Source organism: Callospermophilus lateralis, chromosome 4 (assembly GCF_048772815.1).
Source record: "Callospermophilus lateralis isolate mCalLat2 chromosome 4, mCalLat2.hap1, whole genome shotgun sequence".
Lineage (NCBI taxonomy): Eukaryota > Metazoa > Chordata > Mammalia > Rodentia > Sciuridae > Callospermophilus > Callospermophilus lateralis.
Window position 1 is genome coordinate 83458385 of NC_135308.1, and position 22627 is coordinate 83481011.

Sequence of the window (22627 nt, forward strand, 5' to 3'; positions counted from 1 at the left end):
CTGAGATAATTAACATTGTCAGCTTATTACAAGGTTGGCATAAACATGCTAGAAAATGACACCTTGTCTTAATCATTCTTTGCCCCTGAGGAAGTATTTCAAACACATGCAACCTGGGCTGGGGCTTCATACTAGCAACAGTGGTCAAGTTCAAAGCCCTGGTGTGAAAGTCAACGAGGTCTTCTGCTCCGAAGACTGAACCTTGCACAAAAATATGCTCAGCCAACTCAAGTAAACACAAAAGCAAGAAGGAAACTGTTAGTGATTGGGGAGCATTCAATTAACATTAAAAACAGAGCCCATGCCACCTCTCTGGGATGAGAAGTCATTTTAAAAGACCTTTAGAAGTAGTAATGATTCCTGAATCACTGTCAGCAATTCATTTAAAACTAGGTATTTTATACATAATTATACTGGAATGGAAAGGCTATTCTTAAGTATTCATAGCATAGCTTATATTTTATAAATACTGTCTAATCCTTCTTAATTGCCACTACTGAAACAAAATAGCCCTAGGCAGGAATGAGAGGGGAGAAAAGCCAGGAACAAGAGAAGGTTCTGATCATAAAATAAGCAAACCTTCTGATGGTTGGCATCTCAAGGGAACACAGGTCTATTCAGTCACAGATGCAGGGGCATCTATCCTGTACATAATAATAGCTAACAATGACTGAGCATTTATTAGGTGTGAGGCACTGTTCTCAAGTATTTTCATGGATTATTCCGCTTAGTACTTACAATAACAACTTGAGGCAGGCTTTTACTCTTCAAATATTTTTTGAGCACCTACAACATGTCAAACACTAATCTGGAGTTTTTGCATAGATCAAAACACACACACACACACACACACACACACACACGCACGCACACACACATCTCCCTTCATAACTCATGTGTTCTAGTACAGCCAGGAAGCAGTGGAGCCAGGATTTGCATCCAAGAAGTCTGGCTACTGGACTGTAAAATTATTATAATTATGGTATCATAAAATGCAGCCTCTTTTGGAAACCAGTGAGAATATCATAAATCACAGTTCAATGTGCAACAAGTGGGAGACATTTGGGTTCTCTGACTGATATTACTGAATGGCTGAGATTGAGCTTTTCTCAACTGGAAAAGTCTGAGCAGGGCCTGAAACTGGAAAGAACTGGCATTTGGCGTAAGCACACCTGGGTTTGGGTTCTGGCTCTGCCAGAGTTTTCATTGATAAATCCACACAGTTTAAAGCACCTTCAGTGACCTCTTCTCTCATGTGTACAGCTGTCACAGCATCCTTTTCTTAACCAACAGATTAAATGGGAGGACTCAGCTCTAAACAAGCTGTGCCTCACTCTAGTGACAGCTCAATGTGATCCCCTAAATTTTGGAAATTAACTATAATTCCAGGATGTTGGTTCCATTTGGTGAGCCCCAAGTCTGCTTGGGATTCCAAAGGCTAATTTGAACCTCAGGGTAAGGAGTGTGTACAGATACAGACACCTTATTCTGTATAGAATATATCCATTCTCTGTAGTATCTTCCCTTACTAATTTAGACATAAGTATGAAATCAAAGCTTTTGGGAGCCATGCTCAGTTCTCATGCATAAGAATCTAAGTTATCACAAACTATTAAAAAAATACAATGCAGTTCTGTGGTGAGAAATCTAATGTAGGTCTTAAGGATCTCTCTGGACATGCCAGGACAGGGCTAATTTCCCTGTCTCCTTCAGCTTCCAAAGCACATCTACATTTCTTGGTGAATGGTCCTCAAATCTTGTAATGTTACCTGTCTCACCATTTCTCCTTATCACACCACCCACAGTGTAGCTGTTTTGAAGTATTTCAGTTGCTGTTGTTTCTAGAGTTTATACATTGTATCAAATATTATATTCTAGACTAGTGTTTGCCATGTGCAGAGGGAAAAGCTAAACATAAGACTAAATAATAAATTTTTTATTATCTCAAAACTTTCTACACATTTAAAGTCTTGAAAACATTACAATTCACAGATGGTTTAGGTTCTGATTTTCTGGAGTAGCAATTTAAGTCAAAACACACACACACACATTCATCATATAACAGTAGAGATCTGAAAATCAAATAATTTAAACTAGTAGCTAGGTTAGTATCATTAGAACCTGGGTAGTTCGATTTTATTGTTACCTGTGTTAATACACTTTTATAAATATAGCATTCCAAGATTAAAATGAACTTGATATTTCTTGACAATCCCTTTGTTTTATTTAGTATGTCTGCATTTACTAAAATAAAATTCTTTACCTATTAAAAAATTTTTTTAGTGTTGTGATTTTGGTTCATTCAAACTAATGTATTTTAGAAACAAAACATACTAATAGTAGAAATGATATTATAACAAGAGACATGTCTGTCTATTAATAATCTTGGCTGATCCAAGAGACAAAGGTGTTTGATAAAATATAATGAATATTCTGTAGATGACAAATAAGACAAAAATATGGACTTATTGCAAACTATGGTAATGCTACATTACGTAGAGACAACTTTTAAAATATTGTTTCATGATGCTTTCAATAAAACACATTTACAATAGCTTATGTTGTCTCAATGATGGTTAATTTGAGGGCTTTCTTAATTTGCACTGAAGAAAACTTCTATTCTTCTGAATCTGAAAAAGACGACCCAAGAAAATGATGTAATAGAGTTTCTACTTTGCCATCAAAGCTGTGCATCTTGGGGCTGGGGTTGTGGCTCAGTGGTAGAGTGCTTGCCCAGCATGCTTGAGGCACTGAGTTTGATCCTCAGCACCACATAAATGTAAAATAAAGATATTGTGTCCACTTAAAACTAAAAAATAATTATATTTTTAAAAATGCTGTGTATGTCAATCATTTATTTAAAAAAAAGACATCATACTGTAATTTTGAATAACCAATAATAGAATCAAAAAATTATCAGCAACAATAAATGACAGTGGCCCCTTGCTTTTATAAGAAGCATCATGGTTTTAACAAAATTTACTGACCTACAAACCTCCAGCAATAATTAATCATGAATTATTCATAGAAGATAAAAGATCTCCAGTTATCTGATGGGATCCAATCCTAACCAATCTGCCTTCATAACATGTTTGAAGACTTCTGGCATTTTGCCCTGTGTAGGAGCTTGATTCTTCCATCTATTTGGTTCACAAGAACATCTTGTATTTCAGCGAAAAGAAAAAAAAAATCACCCTTCTATTGTGATGAATAATGAAGAAGTTTTTTGCAATCCAATATTTTCAACACATATCATCATTTAAAAATGTTGACTTCACCATATATTTTCCTTAATGTTGAAATGTTGGGAGTTTTGTGCTTTCAAAAGCTTCTGAGTTTTGCTTCTGGGGCTCTTCCAGGTCAAATTTTAATATATCCTCCCTTTCCAGTAAGGATACTTAACACACTGCACATTTTTTACTTATTAAAAGTTCTACTTTTTCGTCTTTACAATTTCCATCCTCCTCTCTTAACACCTCTTTCACATACTGCTGGGCCATGAGAACCAAGTAAGAGGTTTCAGCATGAAATCATAGACAGAATTTGGAATAGGAATACTATTTTTAAAACTGAGTTGAATAAAAATTTAAGACTGTAAGATCTTTTGGTAGTTTAATTACAGTTTCTTCTGGTCAGGTTCCTTATTTTTCTCTAGCAATGTTCAAGTGAAGTAAAGAATTTTCATAGATACTATTTAATCTAAATGAGTGTTCCTCAGAGAAAGAGGGAGACAGAGGGGAAGAACACATTCGTTGATCCCCTACAGTTATGCATTTTAAAAGAAATTTTTAGAATACTGGGGATAAAAGCAGACACTAGAGCCAAATTGTCTGAGTTTGAATCCTAACTCTGCCAAAATCCCATCACTACCTTATGATCCTGGGCATGTTCCTAATTCACTCAACTGGAACTCAACCTACTCATGGGCAGAGAAGGGATAAAAATAGGATGAAGGCCTGGAGTGTTGTGGAAGTTCACAGCTATAAAGTCCTATAAGAAGTGGTTTGCTGATAGTAAATGATATCCAAACATTACCTCATTATTATATTTGTTAATTAATACTATATCTCAGTGTGGTTTGGGTCCACAACAGCCCTTACAAACAAATGCTTTTTTCATTTGGCATTTTACCTAAGAAGAGAAGAGGGTTCACTAAAGTTAACTGACCAGTTGATCATGGCCTGATTCCAAACCCCTGCTCCTGCCACTGAGGGAGGTAGAGGTTGAAGAGCTGGCCCCACAAAACTTTGAAGGGGCCTTTCCTGTGACTGAGTCAACAAGCCTCACAAAGTTCTCTACCTCTCTAACACCATTTACTTCCTTTCCCTTCTTTTTATCATTTTTTTTGTTCCTTTGCCTTTTCTTATATAACTTTGTTAAAGTATAATTTATATACAAAAATTACATTTAATTTTTACAACTAAATACACTTAATATTTACAATTAGATAAGTTTGGACATAGGCATATGCCAGTGATTTCATCGCTACAATTAGGGTATCAATCCCCTCCAAAAGCTTCCTTGTGTCTCTTTGCGCTCTCTCTCTCTCTCTCTCTCTCAATTGAAGATGAAAAGTTGTAAAAATCTCTCATTTGGCTGAACAAAAACTATTACTAGCTGATTTTTAATCATAAGCCATACAGTCCCTCAAAACACTGTGGTATGAGGACAAGGACAATTTTACATGGTGCTTTGGAGTTCCTCTATAAACATCTGCATTTTATTGGGCTTACAGTAGAGGTTATGGAGGAGAGAGCAGAAGACTTGGGAACGTAATAGGATTTTCATAAATATTTATAAATTGATAAATGGGAGACATAAAAAATTATGAGTTATATTTTGGGCTCAAGAATTTAAATGTACTATGTTCCTGAATTCACCTCTTTTGGAATACTGATAAAAAATAGATTCAAGATATAAAATATTGGAATGGAAAAAAGTTCCAGGCATTGGAAGAGATAAGCATTATTCCTATTACCATGTGCAGCTGAGTTTTCCTTTAAAACATTTAAGTTAACATGTGTTGCCAAATGACTAGAAAGCTGGCTTAGCTCTTAGGTTCAGTGGTGATTTATGGGGCTCTAAATGCAAAAAGAAGTTAGTTACTTTTCAGACAAATAAATATTTGCCATTTTTACTTTAATTTTTTTTATTTTGGCTTTACCTATTATGTTACTATCCAATGGCACAAAACAAAAGAGAACTTTTAAAAATATTTTTAAACAACAGGAAACGCATCATTGAGAAAAAGACATTATCTTTCACCTAAAACAGCGGAAATCCATGAACTTTTCTCAACACTGTAGTTTCTTCTACTCAACTATTGCATAAGTTTTATAAACATCACTTATCAAAGAGCAATTAAAAAAATTTTTTTCCACTATTGAGAAAAGAACAACTCTGTTACTTTTAGTTCTACATAAGACTTAACTCTATGGAGAATGCTGTTAATAAACTCAAGGTTATGGGTTCAATTTCTAGGTGGTCTGCTTAGCTTCTGTTAGTAAAAAATTTGGTACATATTGAGTATCCCTTATCTGAAATGCTTAAGTCTAGAAGTGTTTCAGGTTTATAATTCCTCAGATTTTGTATAGACTTTATCAGTTTAGCCTCCCTAATCTGAAAAATCTAAAATCTGAAGTGTTCCCAAATTGGAAACAATTTGAGCACCTTTATCAGAACTTAAAAAGTTTAAAATTTCAGAGCATTTCAGGTTCAGATTTTCAGAGTAGGTGTGGTTACCCTGTATTCTAGTCAGACTACATGTTTTATTTCAGCCACTTACCACTGCAGATCAGCCCAACCCACTCCACTACTGCCAAACAGCTCAGAGAATCATCTTAAATTCAAAGTTCAAAATGTCACAGATGTTGTGGTGGACACTTAAAAAAATAGTATTTACCCTACTATGATGTAAATGAGAAGTCCTAATTTTAAAGAAATACAAAAAAGCCTCACATTTAATCTGCCTCACAGAGTAATTTTCAACACACTTTTTCTACTCCCACCCTATAAAGTTAACACCACAGAGCAGAGTATGTGTCTCTTTTATTTATCACTTTATCATCTGTACCTTCAACAGTACCTGACAGTGTCTATCACACACAACTCATAAACAACTACATACTACATATGTGATACTTTTTTTTGAAGTTGGAACTTTTTTTTTTTTTTTTTGCAAATGGAAATTGAATACTTAGCAAATAATCAAACAATGTAAGGATTCCTAAAGTGTGGGCCCTAGACTGGCATCAGCATCACCCAGGGAACCATTAGAAACATGAATCCTCTGGCCCCATTACAGACCTACAAAATTTGGTACATATTGAGTATCCCTTATCTGAAATGCTTGGGTCTAGAAGTGTTTACTGAGTCAGTACCCCTGGAAGTAGTGTTCTGAAACACAGAGCCTAACAAACCTTCCAGGTGATTGTGAGGCATGGTGAAGTTTCATTGATTGCCATAACCCAATAAAGAAAACTAGCCCACACTCTGCTCTAATTTGTAGTAGCAGGTCTGAATCTATGAATGCATCTATTTCAGTACAGAAGTATAAATAAGTACAGATCTTGGAATAAATATGTGGAAAATGAGTTTCTGTATATAAATGATGTTTGAGCCAACAATGTTTGAAAACTATAAAAAATTTATGTAGCAATGTACCTTGAGTTGTAAGAAAAACATGTAACACAGAAACAAGAGATATAAAAGACAATAAAAAATAATAGATTATTACTGTGAGACTTCCTCCCATATCATTTTTTATGGTATGTGTCCTAAACAGAAGTTATTTAATAAACATGGGAATAATGTGTCATGGTGTTTATGTCCCTACACCAAGACTCAAAGACCTATGCTTTTTTTTTAAACCCATATAAGCTATAAGTTATTTTAAAAATGGGATTTCTCATTTTAATGAGTTAAGTAATATGGGAAAATAGAAAATTCTATGATTTAAGAGCATCAAAGTTCTATAATGTTCCAAAGTGAACAAACTTCCAGATGACAGAAAGCAGGGAGGGGAAAAACATATGTGGATCCAACAGGCTCCTGACAGGCCAGAAGAACTGATTAAATCTAACAAAACAATATTTAAGAGGATGAAAATAAACTTCTACACCTGGGCTAAACACTCACACCCTGTTTAGGTATAGGTTTGGGAATATTTGGCTCAGCAATAGCATATATTAAAAAACCAAAAAGGACACACCAAAACAAAACAGCAAGCCCCAAAGCCTTCATTTGCAATAAACTCTCTCCATGGGCCAGCATCTTATCCCCTGTCACCCTGAAAGCAGCAGTGACCTTAGGATGCCTTAGCAGCAGTGTCTAGAAGCCAAATCACAGCTCTGCTCTGATGTGTTCTGAGTGAACCACCTCTGCAATGACTGTGCTCCATTCCTGGCCCCACACATCACAGAGTGCATGGTGGAGTGAATCAGGGAGAAGAGTGCTGTTACTAGAAACCAGGATCTCTTTGCAGAAAATGAAGTAACTATTTGTCCCTAGACTAGGAAGAAAAAACTCAGGCCTGAGTGAAGGCATGCTAATTATCTCCAAGTATGTGAGGGGCTGTATAAGAAGAGAGATTTATCATGTCTATGTGACTCTAAACTGTGAAAGTTAATGTCCATGAGGAGAAGCTAAAAAGTCTTTGGTTCCAAAGAAGTTAAAGCAACCGACAGGAAGAGTTGTTGCAATAGTTTCATGTGTTAATTTGGCTGGGCTGTAGTATGCCTGCATTCAACACTAATGTAGGCGATAATATGAAGTAATTTGTAGATGTAGTTGTAGATAATGCCACCCACATTATCCAGAGTAAAGGAGATTACTCAGGATAATGTGGGTGGGCCACATTTAATTTTCTGGAAGGCCTTAAGTGCAAAAAGTCATCATTGACAACACGTCTGGTACTTCCAGAGGCTTTTGCCATGCATTCGTTGTTCACTGATTACTGGATTTCTTATAAAACATAACATCAGGTTTTACAGGGTTCTTATAAAATTCCAATGGTCATCTCATTCCTGGCAGAAAATGTTTAAAAGGAAGTGGAAAAGAACTGCATGATACAAAATGAAAATATTTAGTATAAAAGTTGCCATAGCTTTGCACAGTCATAAACTAGGATTCTAACCCTGAACCTAGCACCGGCCATCAAGGTGATCTATCCAAGGCTCTGTATAATAGGTGTCTCTCATACATATGCATATAAGTTTTGCATATCTGTTTATTCATGCAGAAATTACCTATTTCAGACTGCTTTGCCTTTACAATATAACACTCTTATTTTTAATGGGGTGAAAGAAGCTATGGTTGTTTTTCTGAAACTACATCAATTTTCAAAGGCAGCTATGGCAACAGACATGCATCTGCACTGGAATTTTGGCTTCAAGGCCAGTACGACCTTGAAATTTGGCTGATTTCCCCAAACCTGTAAGTTGGAGAAATACCAGGAATAAAAAGGGAAATTACAGAGATGATTTAAAATTTATTTCACTCCCCTTAACGTTAGTTCTTGTCAGTTGCCTAGAAAAAAGTCAAGATCAAAATGGAACCACTATTCTTTGAAAATATAAACAAAATTGATAAACCCTTAGCCAAACTAACAAAAGAAAAGACAGAGAAAACCCAAATTACTAAAATTTGCAATGAAAAAGGAAATATCACCATGGATACTAATGAAATACTGAGGATAATCAAAAGCTACTTTAAAAATCTATAATCCAATAAAACAGAAAATCTTGAAGACATCAACAAATTTCTAGAGACATATGAACTACTCAAATTGAATCAAGAGAACAGAAAATTTAAACTAATCAATTTCAAATTCAAATCAATTTCTAATAGTGTCTTCAATTTCATTTAAATGAAATTGAACACACTATTAGAAGTCTACCAACAAAGAAAAGCTAAGGATCAGATGATTCCCAGTCGAGCTCTACAAGACCTTTCAAAGAAGAACTTACACAAATATTCCATGAAATAGAAAAGGAAGAAACCCTTTCAAACTCATTCTATGAAGCTAGCATCACTTTGATACCAAAACCAGACAATGATTCACCAAGGAAAAAAAAAGTTCAGACCAATATCCCTGTTGAACATTGATGCAAAAATTCTCAATAAAAATTCTCAAATCACATACAAAAGTATATTAAGTAAATACAGAATAATGGCATGGGCAAATAGGGATATAATAATATATCAATAACCCCATAATCAAGTGGGGTTCATCCCAGGGATTCAAGATTCATTCAACATATGGAAATCAATAAACATAATTCACCACATCAGTAGACTTAAAGATAAGAATCACATGATTATCTCAATAGATGCAGAAAAAGAATTTTCAAAAATTCAGCACCCCTATATGTTCAAAACAACAGAAAAACTAGAGAATAATAGGAACATACCTTAACATTGTAAAAGCTGTATAGGCTAAACCCAAGGCCAACATCATTCTAAATGGAGAAAAACTGAAAACATTTCCTCTAAAAACTGGAACAAGACAGGGATGCCCTCTTTCACCACTCCTATCAACATAGTTCTCAAAACCCTAGCCAGAACAATTAGACAAAAGAAAGAAATTAAAGGGATATGAATAGGAAAAAAAGCTCAAAATATTCCTATTTGCAAATAGGGTCTTTTCTAGACCCAAAAGACTCTACTAGAAAGTTCCTAGAACTCATAAATGAATTCAGCAAAGTAGCATGGTTTAAAATCAATACCAATAAATCAACTGCATTTCTATATACCAAGGATATATCAACTGAAAGAGAAATGAGAAAAACCATCCCCTTTACATAAGCCTCAAAGAAAATAAAATATTTGGGAATCAATCTAACAAAAGAGTTAAAAGACCTTTACAATGAGAACTACAGAACACTACAGAAAGAAATTGAAGAAGAACTCAGAAAATAGAAATATCTTCCATGTTCTTGGATAGGCAGACTCAATATTATCAAAATTGTCATTCTACAGATTTAATGCACTCTACAAAAAGCACTCTACAGATTTAATGCAGTTCCTATAAAGATCCCAATGACATTCTTCACATCAATAGGAAAAGCAAATCATGAAATTCATTTGGAAAAACAAGAGGCCCACAATAGCCAAAACAATCCTTAGCACACAAAGTGATACAGGAGGCATCACAGTACCAGATCTTAAGTTATCCTAGAGAGCTACAGTAACAAAAACAGCACTGTATTGGCGCAAAACAGACATGAAGTCCAATGGAACAGAATAGAAAACACAGAGACACAACCACATAAATACAGTTATCTCATCCTAGACAAAGGTGCCATGAATATACATTGGAGAAAAGATAGCCCCTTCAACAGATGGTGCTGGAAAAACTGAAAATCCATATTTAATAGAATAAAACTGAACCCCTATTTCAATCTGCACAAAACTCAACTCTAAGTGAATCAAGGACCTAGGTATTAGACTAAAGACCCTGCACTTACTAGGAGAAAAAGCAGGCTCAGCTTTCCAACATGTCATCTTAGGAACCGAATTCCATAACAAGACTCCTAAAGTATAAGAAATAAAATAAAGATTCAATAAATGGAATGGTATCAAACTGAAAAGCATCTTCACAACAAAGAAAACAATTAAGAATGTGTATAGAGATTCTACAGATTGAGAGAAAAATCTTTACCACCAGTACCTCAAATAAGGCATTAATCTCCAGGGTATACAAAGAACTCAAAAAACTTAACACCAGAAAAATAAATAACCCAATCAATAATGGGCAAAGGAATTGAACAAATACTTCACAGAAGATTGTAACATGAGTGGTCAAAAAACTTGAAAAAACATTCAACATCTCCAGCAATTAGAGAAATGCAATTTAAAACTACACTGAGATTCCATCTCACTCCAGTCAGAATATAAGTGAAAATAAATGTTGGTGAGGATGTGGGGGAAAAAAGTACTCTTGTACGTTGTTGATGGGACTGCAAATTGGTGCAACCACTATGGAAAGTATGAAGATTTTTCAGAAAACTTAGAATGGAACTACCATTTGACCTAGCTAAGCCCACTAATCTGTCTATACCCAAAGGGCTTAAAAACAGTGATGCAGCCACATCCATTTTTATAGCAGCCCAACTCACAATAGCCAAGCTATGGAAACAACCTAGGCGTCCTTCAACGGACAAACGAATAAAGAAAATGTGGTATATATACACAGTGGAATATTATTCAGCCATAAAGAAAAAAATGAAATTATGGCATTTGCCAGTGAATGGATGATACTGGAGAATATCATGCTAAGTGAAATAAGCCAATCCCAAAAAGCCAAAGGCTGAATGTTCTCTCTGATTCGTGGATGCTAACCTACAACAAGGGAGAGTAGGGAGGGGAAGAATAGAAGTCCATTAGATTAGACAAATGGAAACAAAGGAAAGGGAGCGGGAAAGGAATAGGAGAGACAGTAGAATTAATTGGTCATAACTTTCCTAGCCTTGTGTTTGTATACATGACCAGGGCACTCCACATCATGTACAATCACAAGAGTGGGAACCTAAATAGAATAAGTTATACTCTATGTATGTATATTCTACTGTCATGTATAACTGAAAATAAAAAAATAAAAACAAACACACAAAATGGAATCAATAGATGCAGGATATTTAACTACAGAAATAATGTTTTAATGAATAAATTAGTCATCAAATACAAATAAATGACCATCAAATTTTAATAATATATTAAAACTGAAAAAGCAGAGATAGAAATATATCCTTTTGACTTTGAAAAAGCATTTTTTGCTTTGTTTCATTTTGTTCTCTAGTATTATTTCTCTCACATATTTTTCTTTTTATTTGTTTTTAATTTTTCCTTTTCGTACCAGCCTCCCACCCTTCCCCCCATCATAACATTTTTGTTTGTTCATTTGTTTGCAGGGCTGGGGAGTGAACTCAAGCCCGTGTACATGTCCAGCCGGTGCTCTACCACTGAACCACATCCCCAAGCCCCATCAGGACATTTTTAAAGTATGTATGTATTTATTTATTTTCAATTAAGATAGTGCTTCTTTTTCCCCCAGGGCTGGGGATTGAACCCAAGGTCTCACACATGCAAATACAAAGTACTCTACCATCATACTATACCCTCAGCCAGCTGTGACAATTCTTAACAGAAAAGCTTTAACTGAAAATTGATTATTGACAATCTAAAAATATTTAACATGTCACCAATTAACAACTAATTTTAATTTAATTTCATCTCTTTTCTTTTCCCAATCCTCTTAACCTCAATTCTTCATCTCTGTTTTTCTTGCTGGACATGCAAGAAAGATCCACAATAATGGATAAAATACTTAGAGGTCTGTCTTTAACACTATCTATAGGCATCTGCAATTTGAAAATGCCATTTTATTGCCCTTGGGGTGGACAAAACAAATAGCAATTATCTCATCTAGGCCATTTGCTTCTTCTTGGTTTTTCCATGTGCAGGTAAAGAAAGATAAATTTTAGGAAACCAAAGTAACCATATTGCCTTATTTTATGACAACAAAAAGACAATTTTTTTTCTAGTCTCAGCAAAACATCCCAAGCATAGTTGCCCTCCTTTGCTCTGATCCTTTAAAAACTAACTATTCCTGTAACCAACAACTTCACAAGGAATCAATGGACCTTATTTCTGGCAATCCTTCAATTTAGAAAACCAACTAGGGAAAACTTCTTCGCATGCACGGGCGCGCGCACACACACACACACACACACACACACACACATTTCCAGGGGCTAGGACACTTGACTAACATTTTTTAAAAATTACCATTAAGATTATATAATCTTACATCTATACCAGGACATAACCAAAGTGGCTATCACTGGGAAAATAAAGAAAACATGCATGTGTGCACACACACATGCACACATACACTCATACACACCCACACACACATACCAGAATGCTACTCAGCTTTATGAAAAACAGGAAATTTTGTGATTTGCAACAATACAGATGAACTAGCAGACTTTAACTAAGGAAATAAGCCAGGCACAGAGACAAATACCATATGATCTCACTTATATGAGGAATCTACAAAAGCCAAATTCATAGAAGTAGACAGTAGAATGATGTTTACCAGAGTGGGGGATGGGAGTGGATGGGGTAAGGGGAGACTTTGGTCAAAGGATAGGAAGTCTCAAACAGGAGGAATAAGTTCTGACAAGCTATGGCACATCCTGGTGACTTTAATCGATTTATTGTTGACCTATTAATAAGTTAATGTATTACAGATCTCAGGATATCTCAAGGAAGATTTCACATGTCCTAATCATAAAGAAATGACAAATATTTAAGGTTATGGATATGTTAATTAGCCTGTTCTGATCATTTGATGATGAACACAATAATTATTTGTCAAAAACGAAAACTTCAAAAGCCATGATTGATGATAAAGAAAAAGAGATTATATAATCTTAGAAAATAATGTCCTCAAACTTGACAAGATGATTGGGACCTGGAGAGGCCAAAACAGGTCTAGGGTGCTCATCAGTGTTCTGGTCTCCATCTTGAGCACACATAAAGAATTCATTTTATTCACTGGGCAGGAAGCAATTGCTTTTATATTCAAACAATATTATGGATTAATATTAAATTTTGCATATGTTTTACATAAATAATAAAATTCACAAAATAATCACATGATTATGAGACGTGGACATCCCCAAAGCTCTCTGGATCCTTCTCTTCTACTATAAATACTTTGAAAGCACTAATTAAGAAGCATTGTACTGCACCATAAAGTCTAAAGGAGGGGAAAGAACTGGGGTAGAACTACTTAAGTTTTAAAACATAAAAAATTATTATATAAGAAACCTGACTTCGCAAAATACTATTGATATTTCTGGGTTTGATTTAATATATATGCGATCTCATAAATATATCTGTCATGAGGTACACATATATTATAACAGGTTTTTTGGTACTTATTGGGAAATTCACATTTAAAATCAGAATTAAGGCTGTCTTATTTGAAAATAAATTGAAAAAAACTTAATTTTTTTATATAATTGAGAGTGAGGGGAACAGCAGGCAAGAACAAGAAAATGGTCCAAAAAATTGAGGAAAAATTAAACTATTTCTCTTCATGCCAAGGGAAAAATATATCACAAGTTTGTTTTATTGGGCACCCAATTTATAGTCCAACAATCTGAGTGTATGAACTTGAGCTTTCATGGGTGAGTGCATCAATTAGTTTTTGAATTAGAGGATAGCATTACTCAATTAACTTTGAGACTAGCCCTTTCAAGAAACATATTTTTGCAATGGCACACGAAATTTCAATTCTAAAATGAGAATGTCAACTGTGAAACTAAATTTAAAATTTCAGTTGTTTTTTTCTATCAGGCCTTCCTACACTTACTACAAACTTGAATAGTATGAATACAGGAAGCACTTAAATAAAAAAAAAAATGTGTGCATTCCAGGTTTATTGGCAACTCTTATCGCTTTAATTACTTGGAGCCTGTCAAAATACAGGCTGATGCACATAAGTAAGCCTGCATGCCACATTATCAGAGCTTTGCCCTCAGTCAGTGAAGGTCAGTGTTTACCCTGTGGGGTAGAAGAAGATGAAAACCCTGTCCTACACTATGCAGCACCCCCACAGTGCTCACTATACTGCCTCTCAGCCAGCAAGCTCACTTGAAGATGGAACTGCAAGGTGAAACTAGACAGAAGGAAGAACCGAACATTTACAGTAGACCATATAAATACTGCCACACACATATTATACACATGCACACCCCTCACATGTTTTATCAGTCCTCCTTAATGGTTAGCACCTTAGTAAATTTTGCCTCTGCTGACACTTCTGTGGTCAACCTGTCAACCAAAAAGTTCTGCTTAATGTTAAATTCTGTTTTAAACAGAGAGGGCCCATCTATCACATGGCTTAGGAAGTCAGCTAATACATACCAGAAGCACTTTCCAATTTAAGGGTGTTAATTTATTGATGACACTAACATATTTCTGGCTATTTTTCCAAGATTGAACATAAGCCACAAAAAAAGGATCATTATAATCATCAGTGGCCAAGCTGTAATTGACATTAACCAGACTTTGAATTCAAGAAAGAGAGAAAAATGTATGTGTGTGTGTGCGCATGCAAGCACATTGATGGTATGCTAAGTAAAGATAAAGTTGTTTTTTTTTTATCTTATAAACTTTCTTTTGTGAAAACCAAAATGCCCACTTGAATATATCTTTGATTATACTTGTTAATCAGAGAACTTCTAAATTAAAATAAGCATACTTGGAAACATTATACTAATACAAGTTAGTAGTTGAGCATTTGCTATGTGCCAAAACACTTGTATGGAATTCATTTGATCCTAATAACTGACATAGGCACTACTATATACTTTTTATAACTGAAGAAATTGAGAAGTAACTTGCCACAAGTTGCCAAATTCAGACAGTTAATAAAGCATAAAACTGTGAGTCAAATACCATGTGATTCTAGAGCTCATGTTATTGATGGCAGTTATTCAACTAACTATTAATTAGCAAATGGACAATATGGTCTTATAATCCCCAAATACCAATTTGGAACTTAGTATGGAGAAAAGAGGAGGGGGACAAGTAAGACTTGAAGCCTTAGAAACAATTCTCACAGATCCAAGTCAAATCAGAGATGCTCAGTTTCTACCAGCCCAAGATCTCAAGCTCGCTCTCTTAGGGATGCTTCCTACACCATTTGGGGAGAAATTAAATTGTGAGGGCCCAGGGGAAGATCATGGCCAATCTTGGGAGGGAGATGAGTAACTAAGGAGTTGCAGTACATTGCAACAGGAATAATTTCTTGCAGACTTAAAAATGCAAACATTACTTATGAGACTGATATAGTTAGCCTTTACAGTAGAAAAGTGACAGTGTGGGACAATAACTAGGCAGAGACAAGATAGAGCCATATTACAAATAAATAAAAATAAACATGAATTCAGTACTGCTACCATCTATTTTCAAAATTGATAGGTATGAAATAGTCTGAGGTTGTTGGCACTGAACTATAGGAAAAGTTTTCTCCCATGTGCGAGTCAAACTGGTGGTACTTTTCAAATGTGAGGTGTGGTGACAGGTCTCAAGCAAACAGCCTGATGTTGAAATATGGAAACAAGGTCTCTACAGGTGGCAGACAAAAAAGGCAATTGTTGAAGGTACGAAGTCTATTATTGTCATTTTCACCCAAATGAAAATGGTGAATGTATAAAAGGTGGTCAAGGTTCGTTTACTAAGAATCACAATTTTCGAGCTGATAAAGGACTTGGCGAGCAATTTAAACCTCAGCATTTTACATCAAATAAAACTAATCAGCAGAAGTTGTCTTCTGGGTGCAGGTGTTATTTTTGGCTATGGTTGTGAGGAATCATCCAGAGAGATAGCTCATGGACTAAGAAGACAAGAGGATGCATGCAAAGACCCAGTTTCCTAAAGGCAGATGAAGAACAACCCATGAAGGCAGCTGTTAGGGGCAAAGAGAGGGAGCAGAAAGCCAAGAAGCAGGCAGCCTTGGAGTTTGGGAAGGGAGAGAAGAGTGGTTGTATTATACGGTAGAAAGACTAAATAGATCAGACTAGAAAACGTTCATCAGTTTTGTTGAGTATTGACCAGTGGTGACTTTTTCAAGATTGCTATGTTTTAAATAATGAATTGGAGATGGGAAAAAGTTCACTTGAGAAAAAGACAAAGATGGCACAGTGGACAGAGTCATGCTCAGGGGAAACAGGTTAGGAGAGAATGACAGGAATAATTGAAACAATTCATGGAACGACAGAAAAGCTGGGGTCATACTTCAGGCTTGATGGATCAGCCTTAATAGAGGGAGGTAGCACGTGCTTCCTGATGGGGAAGATGGGAAAGGAATGGGTATACACAGAATCAAGTGGTTCTTCCAGCTGATTTATATTTTTAAACCATGTGGAGTTTATTTTAATAGGTGATATGAGGCTTTTAAAAAAATCCCTTTCCCTTACTGTTTATGATATGTGTGGAATGAAGAAATAATACATGGCCAGCCCGGGGCCCAGCCCTTCATTCACAAGGACTTAGACAAGCTGTAGTTGGCAGCACAGGCCTGTCCCATGTTCCTGTCCCTTTGCCTCCATTCTCCAGATCCTTCTGACAGCTACAGAAGCCAGGTTCTCACACCATTAGGAAACGTGGAGATTAAGAGGAAGGGGTTTAACTATCTTCAATCTTGTGAATGCTGGCAGTTTCTTAGCCTCACCAACTATTTTCCTAGCTCGGATTCTGCCAAGGGCGAAAGCAAATAGCAAGTAGAAGAAAAGCATGGTGGAAGCAAAAGCTCATGAGAAAATTAAAAGAAAAATTGAGAATAAGAGTTATAATAGGGAAGATGACTGCTGAAAATAACTAGAGAGTAAGTCAGGAAAGAGAATTCAGTCATGGAATTGAAATATGCTTATGTGTGTGTGTGTACTTGAGATCATGTGGATTACCTGCTGCATGGATTACCAGTTTATTTCCAAATGGGTTTCCCTCTACAAACATGTACTCACTAGATCCCTGTTTGAGTCCTTTCCTGAGATCCAGAAACTCTGTGTGCAAAGTCAAATATGGCTCCTTCCTCCAATAAGAGACCAAGTCGGTCTCTGAGAAGCCATGTTTTCCTGATATTTTAGCAACATTTCTGTTAGTATATTTTTATTATAAAATTTAAAACATTGTGTACAAATTGAATATCAGTTACATTTCTTGATTCCAACATTTCACCCGTAATCTTAAAGGTATGGAAACCTTTTCTCTGGCGGGGAATAAAAAAGCCTTTGAATTATTAATGCAAGCCAAAATTTACTAATTAAAATTCATCCCAGAGCATTGGCAATGGTTGTCTCAGCGTCCTCCTCTAGCTTAAAAGTGTTGGACCATAATGTAATTTTGTTTCTCATAAATATATATTCATTCAACACCAGTTATTAAGTACTGAACACATCCTTGACATTACACTGTTTTCTGAGAATATCAAAATGAATGAGATAGAAAACTGACCCCTTAGGCTCTCACAGAGAGTAAAGAGCAAATGTATTTTTCAATTTCCACAATCTGATTTTTTTGGAGTTCATTTAATATCCTCTCTCGGAATACCAAGAACTATGATATATCCATTTCTTTATATATTATCAGCAAAACTACTTTATTATTAAGAAAAACGGTACATACATACAGTCATTTACACAACATAAGAATTACAGATAAAGAAAAAGAAATTCATATAAAAGAACAGCCAGTGAGAATATGAGAAATGCCTACCACCCACTTGTCCAATCATAAGAAGCAGTAGCAAATACACACATGCGCACGCCCAAACACATATACATACAACAACCACAACAAGAGTCTTACCTGACTTGCCCACTCCTGCTCTCCCAAATACTGCCAGCTTGACCTCTGCACTTTTAGCCATGATGGGTGATGGTAGACCTTACTGTTGTTAAAACTAAAGAGCTGAGCAAATGTTTTTGGTCCCAGTCTCTGGATTCACTGTATCATTGTAAGTCTTGGAAGAATTCACAGTCCTTAGACAAAAGAGATTTGAAAATTCATAAGTGACTGGAAAACGAATTAATATTTATTAAATATCTACTCTATGCCAGTCACATTCACTTTACCAACATTTTCTAAATTTATCTTCATCCCCATCCCATGAGAGTGCCATAGTAATCGACTTATAAGCTGCTCAACTAGTTAATGGTGGATTGAATTTGAATCCATTTGATCCAACAGGTGCATTTACATACTCAATATCATTGTTTCTTGGCAGTCAAACACTTGAAGTACTGAATATGTGTGTTTGTCATCCATCTGTAAGTATCCAGCACACAGATGGAGTCATCTGGGAGCTCTTTATTTCCCTTTGGTTTGAGTAACATTTATTCTATGAATAAATGATCAACTTCATTGCCACACAATTCAATTTTCCATTTCAGGGTTAAATTTTATCTCAGTTTACATTAGATCACATGGTCAAGTTGTATAAGAAATATATGTTTATGAAGTCAATAAAAAGTACAAAAAGAAGAAAGAAAGAAAGAGAGAGAGAGAGAAAGAGAGAAAAGATAAATACCATGCTCCAAATTCTTTTTTGTGGCACCCTTAACAAATTAGTTCTAATATTGTCCTAACACTTGGCATGTGACATTGTATAGAGTGTAAGCACATTTTATATAGGTTGGTGCTTTGGAATACATCTAGGTTCTTACCACCAAGGACATGTAAACTTGGAAAGATCCTTGGGAGGACAGCCAAAGGGATCTTTTAGTCACTGCAAGAGTCTGCATGTCCAGATAATCATCCTGTGCCTGATTTACTACTTTCAGCAATGGAAGGTGGGTTCATTACATCTAAAAACTGTTCCATTTCAATTAGAACTATCTTTCTTCTACCGACCTCCAATCTGCTTTCTATCACTTCTTCTCACATGTCCTTACTTTTGTCTATGAAGTAGCTCAAAACAAGTCTATTTTTTTTCTTTTCCTTGGAACTCTTCAAGTAGCCTAGCATCTGTTAGAATGCTTTGCCCCATTCCAGGCTTCTACTTTCCAGCATGTTTATCCAGCTCTTTGTGGGATCTCCAGCATGGGATATTTCTTGTTTATAATGTTTTGACTTTCACCTTCCCCTTTCACCATATGTACTATTCCCCTGTGGCTCTGGCTGTTCAATCACTCCACTGTGGCCTCCACTGTATTCACTACTTGACATGGGACCTGAGAAACTGACAGAGCAAAGTTCTCTGAGAGGTTTGCTCTCCATTATCTGCATGCCACAGTTGTACAATAGCCCAGTCACTCACAGTAGGGCTCACATCTTTTACATGTATTGCAAACTTCCCCACTCAGAACTTCTGCAACCAATGATTTCAACACAAATACTAAACTTCAAGTTTGTCTGTGTTAAACTTAGTCATAACAGTCCACAATGTACCCATTTTCCAGTCTATAATTGTACCCTTGAAACAAATATAAATGTGTTAACTTCTCCTTCCAGCATTTATTCATCTACAAGTTTTAAAAAGAACTGAAGAGAGAGAAAAAGTGAAAAATCCTTCTGAAAAACTATTTCCACAAAGAAACAACATAAACATATTTGTTTTTACATTATTCACTGAAGCCATCAAGTTGTACCTAACAATTTTTGTATTTGCTGATTTCCAAAGTGCCAGAGCTTTCTCTGAGTGAAGCTATTAACATTAGCTATTGTTTACTTCATTTTCAAATGAAAAAATCTTAGTAATCATTAATAGTACAAAACCCAAAAGCTTAAACATCTGCAATTTGTCCAGTCCCATACTTTTGGCTAAAGATAAAAGGATTTCTTTATTCGTCATTTTACATGTATTCATTAAGAAAAGGCCTCTGTGTTTCAGGTTCAGTGCTTCATCACAGAAGCAGAATATATTAAGAAATATTAACTATAAAAACTCTAGGTGAGAATAGTTTCTGGTTAGCATTTCTTTGAAACATACAAGTGCCAAAAACTTGCATAAAAATAATTGACTATTCCACACAAAAATGGCTTATTCTCAAGTATATAAGAGACACATAATTGTCCATTTGATTAATGCTTCATAAATCCCATCAACCAAGTTTTTTTTTTTTAATGTCACATACTTCAGTAACTCCCAAATGGCCTCAGAGGCATAGGACTTTCACATATGAAAGAAAAATTATGTGGGTTATTTTTTTCCATTTATAACCAAATAAAGCTACAGCTGGTTATTATCAACCTTATGTATAGTTAGAACAAAAAAAAATCACTTTAAAGGAAGACACAAAACTGACATAGATTGTTCATTTTATTTCTCTCATGAAAATATGAAAAGTTACATTTGACAAGATAGAAAACAAAGATAAATGTATAAATTGTTTTAATAAAGAATCTGCTGCCAAGATTCTCATGTTCAAAAGCTCATAATTTGAGGCCTTCCATAACATGGATCTAAGAAAACAGTTTGTTTTTTTTTCTAATGTTGTACAGAAATATTCTGACTATGGCTAGAAGTTGCCCTTCACTTCTTATGTGGGTAGGTAGTGCTTTAGCAGGGACAAAACTTACAATTCTTATCAGTCCTAAAGGTAAAGTCCTAAATATTCAAATTAAAGGTGTAGTCCCCCACAAACACGAATTAACAGAAAATTTAGAGAATATAAAGCAAAACCTAGCTCCAAATTCTGTATTATTACTAATGCATTCATTGATCCATTCCACACTTACATTGAGCATATATAAACAAAAGCAGCTACTCTGGAGGTGCTCAGACTCTATTTAGACCTATGACATTAGTCACTAGAACCTTATTTATTTATTTATGAAAAGGTTTCATTCCTTGTAAACGATTCCTAAGACTATACTTACCAAGGTTCATGCTTTCTACTTCCTCTTCAGGGGCGTGGGGGGAGAGAAGGGGGGAGCATCTTTATAATCATTTTTCTAACTAAGTGCAGCTGTTTAAAGGGAGCAAAGAACCTAGTCCGGTCGTGGGAATGAGATTCTCCTCTCTTTGAGCCAATCCTTCTCTGGTTTTGAAATCAAGTTTTCCTGGTTCCATTACTAGGAATTTTCCCTTATCTTATCACCACGCAGCACCCACAGCAACAAGGATAATTGTGCAAGCCCCTTGGCTATGGCGTTACTCTGAAATCAACAGGTATCCTGCACCCATAGACAAGCTCCTTGTGGACTGAAGGTCACTGGCTTTCAAACTAGAGAGTAAAAATGTCACTTATATCAAAAGGACATTCCCAGTCTCAGCTCAGAGAGTGCTGTCAAGCCTGGGTGCTGGCGTTCCCATCTCTTAGCGAACTCCAAAGACACCCTACAAAGACCCAGTGACTAGGAGAACTGACCCAGAGGCCGAGGGCTCAGGACTTAAAACGGGTCTGCAGGGAATCGTCCGAATGAGCATCCTAGACACGTGCGTGACACTCACCTGTTCACACTCTCCAGGCCGGGAGAGCGGCGGTCCTTTGCAAGTTCGTAGTCGGTCCCCTAAGACCGCGAGGCCCTCCCGCGCTGACCCGCCCAGGCTGCAGGCTGCGTTTCGGACTTGCCAAGCTGCGATCCCGGGTGGAAGAAGCAACAGTAGCAAGTGTGGGTGGCCAGGCAGCGGGGGTCGCCTGCCTAGAGCTTGCTGGGACTAGCGGCGGAGAGACTGCGGCAGGACGCGAGCACTGCCCGGCTGAGGCCGCTGCGCTCCACGGCCAGGATGCTGCAGTGAGGCGCTTTGGCGCCCCCTGCTGGAGCCTGGGGCTGGCTCCTCCCGCACTGCTGCCTCCCGAGCTTGACAGCCTGAGATGCCGCCTTTAAAGTACTGCACCCAAGGCTGGCTTCTCTCCTTTGCTCAGTTCCAGGCCTCCAGGCTCTGGCAGACCGACTTTCCTGAATTAAAACCTTGCGTATGAAAGCGTCACTACGTGGTGTTTTCTATTCCTTTTTTCTTCAAATGATTTTCACAATATTCCTTGGAAATATACTTACTTATCCCCATAATATCAGAGTGAAAACTAAAGGAGAAGATTAAAAAAAAGAAAAAGAAAAGGAAAAAAAAAAAATAGTCGAAGGCTAGTAAATGACTGGAAGAAAATCC

At 36.2% G+C, this 22627-nt stretch overlaps 1 protein-coding gene across 1 annotated transcript in view; it reads right to left on the bottom strand.

Annotated features, from left to right (window-relative positions):
• The window catches only part of Rerg (RAS like estrogen regulated growth inhibitor), a 109945-nt gene extending 87894 nt beyond the window's left edge, over positions 1-22051 (bottom strand). Inside the window, exons 1-2 of the mRNA XM_076852700.1 lie at positions 21971-22051; positions 18385-18557 (exon numbers count right to left, since the gene is read on the bottom strand). Coding sequence (XP_076708815.1) covers positions 18385-18445 — 61 coding nt within the window. The 5' untranslated portion in view covers positions 18446-18557; positions 21971-22051. The remainder of the gene's footprint in view (positions 1-18384; positions 18558-21970) is intronic.
• Between the last annotated feature and the right edge of the window lie 576 nt (positions 22052-22627).